Here is a 12,852-nt window from a genome sequence, read left to right on the forward strand (position 1 = left end):
AATAATAATTAAAAAAATGTTATTTTCTTTTTCAATCACTGGGTGAGAAAATGTTATATTGTTATATGGTTTATTAAAAATTTGCAGTTCCTACACATAGAATCATGTTCCAATTGTTCTCAATTGAATAAGTGAAAAATCATAAGTGAACAATTTATGAAAATAAGAGTTGTATAACTGCATTAATCTTATGAAGGTAATTGCTCAAGATACTTTTTATTAAATGAGAATAGGGGTGATGTGATCTGGTTCTAGTAAGAATTCTTGTTGCTGCATTTTGCAAGCTTGTTAAGCATTACAATTTACCATTCTAGTGGAAACAAAAGCATGAACTAGTTTTTTTCTGCATTGTGTACTGACATCACACTTCCTATCGTTGCTTTATTTTTGAAAGAAAGATATTCTGGTAATATTGTCAAAATTTGTTAAATATGATCTAAGCTTGGAGAGGGCAATTTACTTAACTCTAACGGCTTTTTCCAGTCTATCAAGGAGAATAATATGAACAATGATGTCAAAGAATGCACTAAGGTTAAATAACACAACCAAGGAGACATGGACGTGATCTGAAGCCAGAAGTAGGTTTTTACCACTTAACCAGCACTGTCTCTGAACTATAATGAGGTCTAAATCCTCACTCATATAGTTTATGAATTTAATTCCTATTTACTATGTGCATAACTGCTTTGATACAAACCATTCTAGTATCTAAAAAAGAGATAAATCTTAACCCAGAGTTGGATATATAACAGTGTCAAATGCAGTTTTTTTAAATAGCCATTTGTTAACTGCTGGTATAAGGAATTGTCTTTTTTTCCACATAAATGTAATTGTTTTTATTAAATTTCTGTTTAACAAAAAGAATATGACAACATACCCAGATTGACAAAAAAAATATATATATATATATATATATATATATATATATATATATATATATATATATATATATATATATATATATATATATATACAGTACAGACAAAGTTTGGACACCTTCTCATTCAAAGAGTTTTCTTTATTTTCATGACTATGAAAATTTAGATTCACTGAAGGCATCAAACCATGAATTAACACGTGGAATTATATATGGAATTATATACATAACAAAAGTGTGAAACAACTGAAAATATGTCATATTGTAGGTTCTTCAAAGTAGCCACCTTTGCTTAGATTACTGCTTTGCACACTCTTGACATTCTCTTGATGCCTACTTTGAAGAACCTACAATATGACATATTTTCAGTTCACTTTTTTGTTATGTATATAATTCCACATGTGTTAATTCATAGTTTTGATGCCTTCAGTGTGAATCTACAATTTTTTATAGTCATGAAAATAAAGAAAACTCTTTGAATGAGCAGGTGTGTCCAAACTTTTGTCTGTACTGTATATATAATATATATAAACTTTTGGTCTGTACTGTATATATATAATATATATATAAACTTTTGGTCTGTACTGTATATATAATATATATAAACTTTTGGTCTGTACTGTATATAAATATATATTTAATATTAATATAATATTAAAATATTTTGGCATACACACCCCCTCCATTTTTCAGGGAATTCTATGTATAATATAAATTTATTCACTTTCTCTATGTAAATTCAAACCACTTACCTGTAGTGGTAGGAACATACTTTGTGTACAGAGCAAACAGCTTGTGTAAACAGCTTGCCAATTTAGCATTGTACTCTGGGAACATCATGTAGCTTGCTAAGAAATTTACCCACATTTCCTATATGTGACAAACAACTAACTGTGTTAACAGTAAACCATTATACACAGTCTAGCTTTTTTCAGAAGTTAATGTAGTATGTTGTAATAAATTAGTAAAAAACACAGATTCTGTATACAGAGAAATTCATACACACTCATCTTCCTTTTTATACAGGTTTGAGATATTTAGCTATGCATTTTACCCCGTCTGTTGCTGTGTAATTTACTGTCCATAAGTAAAAAGAGATAGGTACAGGGACACTGCTGAACATCAGTTGTGTGATGGATTTCTCACCACCGCATTAAAAAATTGTATTGTTAATGGTAGATGTGTGTGTGTGTAAGACATATAGCCAATAATTGTATCATAAAACATACCTGATAATTAACCACTAGAAAAGTGTTAAATGATTGACCAAAAAAGTAGTGGATGTCCCTGTTAGAACATTTGATACAAATTTAAGTATAACGTGATCCTGAAGACACTTTTGTGTTCCTACGTTCTGGTTTGTGACATAACAGCAACAATACAAATGTATAGTAGATTGATGGATCAGATCTTTGTCTTACATGCTTGATGTAGAATTTCGGAGAATGAGTTGCATGTCTTGGCAAGCAAAACACATCATGTTGCTTACCCTATACTAAACAATGTCCTACAACATGTTGTGTAAATCCAACCTGGTTTCCTGTGCTGAAAATGCCCAAGCAAACTGATTGTGTACAGATAAATATTATATACAACAATTCCAGCCTTAAACAAAGCTTTTCTCAAAAGAAAAAAACACATTGATTGATTAGAACTGAGGACAACTTGCAAGTTCGAAGAAAATTAAGTATAACTTGTTTATCTGTTTCTTCCCTCAGTGTTCAAATGATGACTGCAGAGAAATGCTTCATACTAATACACTGGTACAACTTTTTAACCATTAAAACCATTTAGGTAAATAATGTGAAAATGTAGACTAAGAAACTACCTGTAAAACAAATAAAATAAATGTAAAACAGAAAACTGAAAACAGTGTAAAAAGTTAAGCAGAAAAAAATTACCAAATATGCATAGACAACCTATTGCTGTTCTACTTTCTTCTTCTTCATTTTCTTCCATTTTTTGCTAGGGTGTCTATGGTAACCATAGAAGTGTAACCATAGAATTGGGGATGGTATAAGGAACATTCTAAATAAACTTGTGCCAACACTTTAGTACAACTATTAGGCAAAAAGTTGGGACAAATTGTGGAAGTACATTAATAGTGTGTTTAATTTAAAAAAGGCAGGTATACATTGATCAATTACCATTAGCAAATTGTGTCAAAAAATATAAATGTTGTAATGGTTAATCTTGATTTTACAAATCACAGTCAAAGCCTTCATTGTCCATGCCAGTTCTTGAGTTGTGATGGTGTGCTTTCTCATTGTGAAAGCATTGAGCACAGTGTGGTGTTTCTGTGGGCATAACTTTAGCAAAGTTGGAGAAATCAATGCAATACTTATATTATATATATAAATTATAGGAAGGAACTGGTAGCCCCATATGATCTCCTTAGGGATGTAGGAAGTCCTCACATGGTAGGAGAAGCTGGTGTATTCAGCAACACTGTCCATAAACACCACAAGCTCAAAGTCCAGATTCTGAAAAGTGTCCACTGCCATTTCAAAGAATGGACTTGTTTTGTCTATCACATGGTAGAGAGTTAATGGAGAGATAAAGAAGAGGTTGTCTTTCCCAGTTTCTACACTAAAACCAATTTTGAAATCAGTTTGCACTTCTGTTAATTTTAATTTGTTCTTCCAATCCTGCTATACAAATGTTGTCCAATCAAATCTGTTGGGGCAATTAATATAACAGAGAAATTGCCAAGCAGAAAACACCTACTGGTCAAAAGTTAAGATGTTTTAATCAAACTGACTGACAAACAACTTTTGTTTATTTTATTTACCAAATTTGGTTCATATCATTTGGCACCCTGCTTCTCATTTCAATTCAAATTAATTTGATTGTATTTTGCTTTTAACGATAGACATTGTCTCAAAGTAACTTTATAGAGATTCCCATTTATTCAACCAGACCTTTATGAGACGTGAAACTGCAAATCACCCCTAATACTAAAGTTATGGTTCAGCTTTCTGTGATTAATAGTCATCTGTCAAAAATCATCCAAAAACTTAAAAAAATTAAAAAAAATTATATTTAGTTATCACTGCAGGTTTTGTGGAGTTTTTCACAGTTTGTTTTATTTATCTACTTATTATATTTATCTCTTGATATTAAGTAGATGCTGATTACAATATAGACTAGTTGTATATAATTACTTTTACTGTCACACGTATAATGTTTAATTTAGTCTTATTAAATAACCAAAGACAAAGTACACACTGTTTAATCTGGTGTTTTCCTACTGAATTACCACACTAAGGAACATGATGATCTTTTCAAAACTAAACCTTTACTAAGTTATGAGTTATAAAGTCAAGTTAGAAAAGGTAAAGGGTCCAAAAGCATAATGCAACATACAATTGAAATTGTGTCCCTGCCTTTCTGTGCCTAAATACACAATACAAAGCATGGAGTAGAACAAAGTGTTTGAGACACTGAGAGTGAGAACAAGAGCAAGAAAGAAAGAGAGAGAGAGAGAGAGAGAGAGAGAGAGAGAGAGAGAGAGAGAGAGAGAGAGAGAGAGAGATTGAAAAACTCACCAGGAATCTGGTTCCTTTTTATTAAAATATTGGATGTCTGCAAGCGAACTGTTTTCGCAGGTAGGTTCTTACCTCCACACATTTTTTTACTCTACACTTAACTATAATTATATAGTAAAGTTGTTGCATTAATAGTACAACCATATATCAAATACAATACTAATAAAAATAAATATTTATACTAAATATAAAAAGTATTGGACGTTTTGGACATTTTGAGACTTTTGGGACTGTCTGCATTTGACTAGATACATTCAAAAGGATTTCAAATGAAGACCATCACTGTAAATTAGCAAAAATAAAATCCCTTGTAATATTCAGCATGTTGATTTTTGAGTAAGGAAACATTTCTGACTCAACATACGTTATTTTTCTTTCTGCACAGAGAGTTCCTGATCTTCAAAATGGGACGCACTTTGACACAAGTGTTCAGAGATTATCTGACCGAGTGGCGAATTCAACAAAACCGCCTTGTCACCAAAGAAGGCCACTGCAACATTGAGTATTCCAATATAAGGTATAAAAACTGGTTTGGTTTTATACTAGACATTTGGACCACCTTAGTTGAAATCAACTGGACATTTCTTATGTTCTTTTTTGTGGCTTCATTTATTCTTAGCTGGTTTGTATTTGCACTTTTCTGGTACTGGGTCGGTGGTACCAATGGTGACTTGTGGTGGCAAAACCCGTCAGCTAACCACAGTGCATGTGTGGTTAACGTCTATGACCTTACCACTGCCTTTCTGTACTCACTGGAGACACAGACATTTATTGCTTATGGCTATCGAGCCATTACCACATTGTGCCCAGGTGCCGTTGCTGTCTATGTTTTCCAGGTTATCCTTGGTACAATTATTCCCTGCTTTTGGGGTGGAGTGGTAATGGCGAAAATCTCACTGCCAAAGAAAAGAGCCAAAGCAATTATATTTAGCAAGATGGCAGTCATCTGCACTGAACAAGATGGTTTGTGTCTAAAAATACGAGTGGCCAACCTGCGCAAATCCCTGATGATTGGAACTCAAATATATGGCAAGTTTATTAAGACGACAACCACAACTGAAGGAGAAACCATCATCATGGATCAGGTCAACATTGATTTCAGTGTAGAAACTGGGAAAGAAAACCTCTTCTTCATCTCTCCATTAACTCTCTACCATGTGATAGACAAAACAAGTCCATTCTTTAAAATGACAGTGGACACTTTTAGGAATCAGGACTTTGAGCTTGTGGTGTTTATGGACAGTGTTGCTGAATACACCAGCTTCTCCTGCCATGTGAGGACTTCCTACATCCCTAAGGAGATCATTTGGGGCTACCAGTTCCTCCCTATTATCATCTGCACCAAGGAGGGAAAGTATTGTGTGGACTTTTCTAACTTTGCTAAAGTTACAAGCGTGGAAACCCCACACTGTGCTCAATGCTTTCACAATAAGAATGCACACCAACACTCTGGACATGGCATGGACAATGAGGGCTTTGACAGTGATTTGTAAGATAAAATGTGAAAACTATTTTTTTAATATGTTTTCTTAGATAATGAGGCAATTTAGGTTTGTAGGAAAAACATATTTGTGTCATTATGTCCTCATTAGATTAGCTGTATTACTTCATTGATTTTCTAGTATATGTTAATACATTGCACCATTTTACATTACATAGTACCTACAATGCAATTGTTTGTTAGGTGTTAGTAGTGATTGAGTTGAGACAATGATTTCTGGTCTTCATATTTAGTGAGATAATCAAGAATTATTCCCACATATGAATGCAATTTGCCTTATTGACTTTGTCTTTAGCAAATTTAAATCAAAATCTGAAAAATCCAAAGAATAGTGGGTACTCATACAAGAAATCATGCATAACTAATAATTTAAGATGATTAATATTTAATGATTAATATATAACATTTAAAACTTTAAATAGCAATGAAAGCATGACTTAGCAATGTTTTTTTGTTTTTGCTTTTTTACCCAAAAGAAATCACACAAAGCACAAGTATCAAGTATTGTTATGTAAAGTTCAGCTATGATTGAGATTACCTTTGTGTATGTATTTTACTTTTGCAATCTTATGCAGAAACAAGTACTGTGTATGAAAGTATTTTTATTTCTGAATTATATGACATATATAGTAAATAAATAAACTTTTTTTCTGGTCATTATTTATTTAATGAAAAGGTTTGTATACATTTTTTCTATACGGTAAAGATTCTTTCACACCCATAACTCCACTTGCTGAATTAATGAGTAGTTATTTATATGAATGAAAATCACACACAAATAAAAACTCTGAAATTTAACTAACAATTTTAATGCACAAATTATTTAATATAAATAAGCATTAAAAAAATGCTGGGTCAATGAGTGTTGTTTATCAACTTTTAGTGAAGTTGTGTGTATTAATATTTTAATTCAGCTTTACAAAAGTTTAGTGATGCGTTCCATGAAAAAAAATGACTTCTAAATGATAAGAAAGATGTAGAAGTAATCACTTATTTTTATGTCAATAAAATATTTAGTAGTACAACATAAACTGCTTTTCATTGTTGGAGGTTTTCATCTGATGCTGGATCTAATGTGTTTCTTGGGATCAACATAAGAATGTGTGGCAAATAGAGCCAGTTTCTAAGAGAACAATTAATTATTGTTGATGAGCTGTAAAGCATTTGTTTATGGCTAATGGCAATGCATAGAGACCGTGTCCTCTATTTATAATTCATATTTTTTCATAATTCATTCATTAAAACATACTTTAAAAATATTTTTATTTGCCTTGATTCATGAATTGAAGTTGACTCGCTATTTTATAGAAAAATATCATAGTTTATGGATTTAAAGGTAAAGAATGTTTTGATAATGTGGCAGTAATATAAAAATTAATGGGTTTCACGTATTTTCTACATGGTATTCTTGCAAAGTCTATAAAGCACTTCTGTAAGTCTTTCTGGATATGAGCATCTGGTTAATGCTGAAATCATGAATAACAGCATAATCCAAATGAATAGCATGAATAGCAAATATCTTTTATAAATGCTACTATGAATGAATATGATTTATGATCAAATCTGTTTGTATCCATCTTGAAAAATGAGGCCCACAGGTTCCACTACAATGATTGATCATTGTGAATTTTACTGGTTATTTGTTGTTTGTTTGGATGTTCCTGGGTTTGTAATTGGGTCAGATCAATTTAATCTGATTACGGATTGATGTCCAAGATAAACAATTATTTTAACAAACATGCAATGGCAAATAAAAAACATAAAATGTGTCTAGCATACACTTTTCTGAAGGGGGAAACTTTGCTGAGACTTTTTTGAAACATCCACCTACTTTTCTTATATTGAAAAACCTTATTGTGTGAACAGAGAAACGTAATATGTCCAGCCTGTTCTCTGAGTGCTTTGTGCACTTTAAAGCCACCCTCTATTTAATGGGAAAAGTGGAAGTGAACTGAAGTGGACAGAGAAACATTATACATGCTTATTGTGCCCTTTATCAGGTACATTTCACACACAGGTACAATGGATATTAAAACGTCTACACAACCCTGTTAAAAATGGCAGGTTTGTGAGGTAAAATATGAAACCATGTGAAATTAATGTATTAAAGTATCGAAGTAAAAAAAATATATATATATATATATATATATTTTACTGGAAAATAGAAGAATTAAAAAAATAAGTCTGCACATGTTAATATTGGGTATATGTTATGAATTAATTAATCCCATTTATTCTTCGTCCAAAAGTAAATCTTCTATAGTTTTCATCAATAAAATGATTTTGTTTAAAGCTAAAAGTCAGCTTTTTTTGTACTGTTTTCCTCTGCATGGTATAACACTTTTTGAAGATTTTTTTCAGGATAGATGCATAATAAATTGTAGAAATCTTTTCCCTCCAAAATTTATAAAAAAATTGCCAAGAGACCTACTGCATTTTTAAAGGAGCTGCAAAAATATCTGACAAGTATGTATTACTTTGCATTTTTACAACAATCTCTCAATTCCTCACATGTCTAGGTTATGTATAGGAAGACTTGATGTACTTTCTTACTAAATCACCCCAAGTCATGTGGAAAAAATGCATAATTATTTAATTAGATCAATTTCAAAGATACAACAATTCCATTATACTTAACCAAAAGAAGATTAGTCTTTATTGGCACAGCCAGAGCCCTGACCTGAATCCAAAAAATATTTCTGTAAAGTGATCATGCCATTACAATTTGATAGATTACTAAATACTATTTAAGTAGTGGACAATTTTCAATACTACATGGTATTGTGTTTTTGGTTCATGCATATCAGGTTTTCAGTCGGTAACTCTATACCTATAAAGATTTGCTAGTTGTACCTGTTGGCAAAAGCAGTAGGTCTACAATATGTGATCCTGTTGTGAATTCAGCTATCAAATTCAAGCTAAGTATAGAGTAATCCTGGGGTATTTTCAAAGGGATTTATAACTTAAGATGTTTTCATCTCAGTTACACATTACAGAATGTTTCCATGCCTGAAACTACATAATTACAGTAGTAGACTGAAGGTTTGGGTCACAGTTTTGCATGCATGACTTAAACAAGAGAAAGTGCAAAGTATTTTCTCAATGAATTCTGAGAACGAGCATGATCTTCTTACCAACTATGTGATCAACAATGCTCTACATCATGTTGTGTAAATCCACCCTTCTTTCCTGTAGTTAAAAAAATTATTTTGTTTACAGATAAATACAGATTATATTCATACATATGAATATTTTACATCCTGTCTTACTAGTAATAGGAAATTCAAAAGATGAGGCATATGAAGGTCAAAGTAGAAAAAATTGCAAAAATACTGTATCTATTCTTGTTGTATCCTGATTTGGATTGGTTCTGTATTTGTCTTGCTTGAAAAAAGCTACAGGTATTTGTTTTTATTCTTTGATATTTAATGAATAAATTAGCAGTTTTAGTTTATCTAATGTATTCTGCATTTTATAAAAAGAAAGAAAGAAAGAAAGAAAGAAAGAAAGAAAGAAAGAAAGAAAGAAAGAAAGAAAGAAAGAAAGAAAGAAAGAAAGAAAGAAAGAAATATGCTTTAAATATTAAAGTAAGTTACTAGGAATGATAATTTTTTTCCACAAAGTTCTTGAAACACTAGATGAGAAAGAAATAATGCAATTATCTTCATTATAGTGAAGGATGTTGTAATTGTATTATACTCATCTCCATTGTGTGCTTTTCTTTGTTTTTAATCTACAACGATATTTAGATTAAACTATATTTGTCTATATATTATAATAATATTTGTTTTTTTATTTGTTTAATATTTTCCGACTTTGGTTTATTTAAAAAAAGGCTGAAAAAAATGTGGTATAAATGCTGAAACTTGCAGATGTATTTACCGAATAAAATGAATAAAATGAATATTTTCTTATCTCCAACTGATCTTGAAAAACTTAATCTGGTGACTAAAGATGTTTACTGAAGTATGGAATTTGGTCATGCGAAGGTACAGCAATTGCTTTGCCTACATGTTAGTCTGACCTATTTACATACAAAAGCATTCTATGTAGGTATGTGTCTTACAAAAGGACACCCCTAAGAGGTGATGTGCATGGGTATACTGTTGGTGAACATATACAGTATATATTGCTTATTTTGTAGCGGCATGGAGCTTCCATTTCTTAGAACTTGTCATTGCATTGCCTTTTGGCAACTGAGCAGGGAATAAAAAAATATTTAGCATTTAGTATTAAATCAGTTACTGTATCACAATAAATACTGCTTTACTAATTTGATAAATATTTTACTGCAGCATTTAAAAATAAACTGAAGAGATTATAAATTTTTCAAATATAATTTATTCAGATTCTTGATTGATATCTTATGAAAGTACTATTCCGAATAAAGTGTCAAGGATATGAATCTTGCTTAAAAATCAATCAATTACCAATAAATACATTTTTGGATTGTTTTATTGCAATAATAAAATATTGTACAATCACACAAAACACACTAAAATGTTTATAAATGCAGCAAAGTCTGACTACGTCATCTGAATCAACATTTTAGATTATAGTTTACCTCATGTCTAGTCAGTCTTGGAGCCTTGGGAAGGACAATTTGGATATTCATAATATTGAAGCAAAGGGTGTGTACAGAATAACTACACAATATCTGTCAAAGAAAAGGCTGCAAAACATAATTTATTCAGTCAGACATTTTTAGTAATTGCTTATCCTGCTAGGGTCACAGTGGATCTAGAACCAATCCTGGGAAAATTGGACTCAAAGCAGGATTATGTTTCGGATATGATGCCAAATCATCAAAAGGCACCATGCCGACACAAATATTCACACACTTGTTTAGACCCTCTATTTTTAAAGTCAATTCACATACTACAAGGAATGGAATGTCTATATCGTAAACATTATGAAATTGCTTATGCAGCACTATATGCTACCACCTCAAGAAAAACTGTCCACTTGTAAGTGCAAATAATTAAAAAATAACCTTATAAACATTACATATAGGTGACAATGGACTGGTTTTTAACTTCCTGAACCCTGTCACTGTCAGTGGGAGGATTGAAATGATGAAAGCCAGTTGGGGATTCAGCAAAGTAACTGGCAAATGGTGGTGTGTCTACAGGAGCCACTCTAGCAAAGTTGGAGAAATCAACATGATATTTTCCCTCTTTGCTGCGTGAGACAATAGGAAGGAACTTGTAGCCCCACATGATCTCTTTAGGAAGGTAGGAAGTTCTGACCTGGCAGGAGGAGCTAGTGGCATCATCAGTGCCATCAAGAAACACCACTAACTCAAACTCCTGCTGGTGAAGAGTATCTACTGTCATTTGACAAAAAGGACTTGATTCATCAATGATATGGTACAGGGTCAAAGGGCAGACAAAGAAAAGGTTGTCCTTTCCAGCATCTACAATGAAATCTATCTTGGTCTGGTCCATTATTATGGTCTCGCCATCAGGTGTGATTGTTGTTTTAAGAAGTTTACCATAGATCTGACTTCCAATTATCAAGGACTTGCGCATGTTGGCCACTCGTATCTGCAAACAGAGACTGCCTTTGTTAGAGGAGATAACAGCAACATTGGTAAAGCTGATGGTTCTGGCTCTTTTCTTTGGCCGGGCAACTTTAGTCATAATCACCCCACACCAGAAACAGATTATAACCGTCCCAAAGACAGCTTGAATAGTGAAAATTGTCAGGGTACTACGACAAAATGGTGTGAGTTGTCGGTAACCATAACCAATCGACATCTGAGTCTCTATAGACTGGAGGAAAGCACCAGTCATATCAAAAAGATTCATTACACAAGGTTTATGGCTAACAGAGGGGTTTTGCCAGTATAGGTCACCATTAGCGAAAGCAGCCCAATACCAGAATAGTCCGAAGAAGAACCAAGCGAACACAAAGGAGGCACCAAAGAGAAAGATGACAAAACGCCAGCGCATTTCCATCAAGGTGGTCCAGAAGTCTAGAAAGTAGATAAAAAATTGGCTGTGCTTCACACTGCCATATGCAATGTGGCAGTGGCCATCTTTGGTTACCAAACGATTTCTTTGAATACGGCGATTAGCCAAGTATTGTCTCAGCAACTGTGGCAAGGTACGCGTCATTTTCGCCGTAGCCTCAAATAAACCTGTTAACAAAACATAAAAACACTTTAGATTCCTTTAACTATTAATACATTTTATAAACTCCTTAGTACTTATTACTTTGTTTGATCAAATTATTTGAAATTTACAAATTATGTTACTTTACCAATAGAAATAAATAATATAATTAGTAAATTAGTATAATTATAAATGGTCATTATTGATTGCAATGCTGTCACCATGCACATAAAAGCTAGTTGTTGTCTTTAGTATGGACGAACTTTAGAAAATAAATGCCATGAAAAACATTTCTGTTTTATTTTAAATGAACTATGGCAATATTCTCAAACTAATGAAACATTGGGCAGTGATAATTGGATTTCCAAAATTTTCTTTTTATTTATTATTTATTTAACACTATGTCATCATGTCTTATAAGTAGCCGAGCACAGAAAAGTACTAAAGAACAACAATTACAGTTACTATTTTCATACTTGTTCTTTATATAAATACATTGCAAAAACAATACATCAAAAAAACAAGTGAATGTAATGAATAAAAAAACTAATAAAGAGTGAATAATTGTCAAGACTTCAGATAATGTCTTTTACAACTATGATTTGTCAAATATCATCTGAACACTGAATAAACATAATTATGTATTGTGAAAAGGAAAATATAACAGTTAGTTTTCTATGCTACTTAACTCAGATTTTCTGGAGTTTGCCAGTGTGCTGCAAGTTTACATGGAGAACCAGAAATTAATATATTTACTCATTATAAGTAATGACTTGACTATAAGGAATACATGTTCCCTTTACACATGGA

General features: G+C 32.1%; 3 protein-coding genes across 3 annotated transcripts in view; 2 read left to right on the top strand and 1 right to left on the bottom strand.

Moving 5' to 3' along the window:
• Nucleotides 1–4,418, top strand: part of fli1 (Fli-1 proto-oncogene, ETS transcription factor) — a 40,087-nt gene extending 35,669 nt beyond the window's left edge. The window contains exon 11 of the transcript XR_006927635.1: nucleotides 4,348–4,418. The gene's annotated coding sequence lies outside the window, so the exon portion shown is untranslated. The remainder of the gene's footprint in view (nucleotides 1–4,347) is intronic.
• Nucleotides 3,077–12,045, bottom strand: LOC124395960 (ATP-sensitive inward rectifier potassium channel 1-like). The gene is made up of 2 exons (XM_046864856.1): nucleotides 11,089–12,045; nucleotides 3,077–3,217 (listed from the first exon to the last, which is right to left on the bottom strand). Exons 1-2 carry the CDS (start codon nucleotides 12,043–12,045, stop codon nucleotides 3,077–3,079), a joined length of 1,098 nt encoding a protein of 365 aa, XP_046720812.1.
• On the top strand, nucleotides 4,830–5,918 carry LOC124395571 (ATP-sensitive inward rectifier potassium channel 1-like). The gene has a single exon (XM_046864182.1). The coding sequence runs from the start codon at nucleotides 4,830–4,832 to the stop codon at nucleotides 5,916–5,918; it is 1,089 nt and encodes a 362-aa protein (XP_046720138.1).
• Nucleotides 12,046–12,852: the final 807 nt, after the last annotated feature.

Source organism: Silurus meridionalis, chromosome 13 (genome assembly GCF_014805685.1).
Source record: "Silurus meridionalis isolate SWU-2019-XX chromosome 13, ASM1480568v1, whole genome shotgun sequence".
NCBI classification, from domain to species: domain Eukaryota; kingdom Metazoa; phylum Chordata; class Actinopteri; order Siluriformes; family Siluridae; genus Silurus; species Silurus meridionalis.

Coding starts and splice junctions, on each gene's coding strand:
- LOC124395571 (XM_046864182.1), top strand. CDS start 4,830: ATGGGACGCACTTTGACACAAGTGTTCAGAGATTATCTGACCGAGTGG.
- LOC124395960 (XM_046864856.1), bottom strand. CDS start 12,045: ATGACGCGTACCTTGCCACAGTTGCTGAGACAATACTTGGCTAATCGC. Junction 3,218..11,088: donor GCAAAGAGGGAAAATATCAT/GTTGATTTCTCC, acceptor ATATAATATAAG/TATTGCATTGATTTCTCCAA.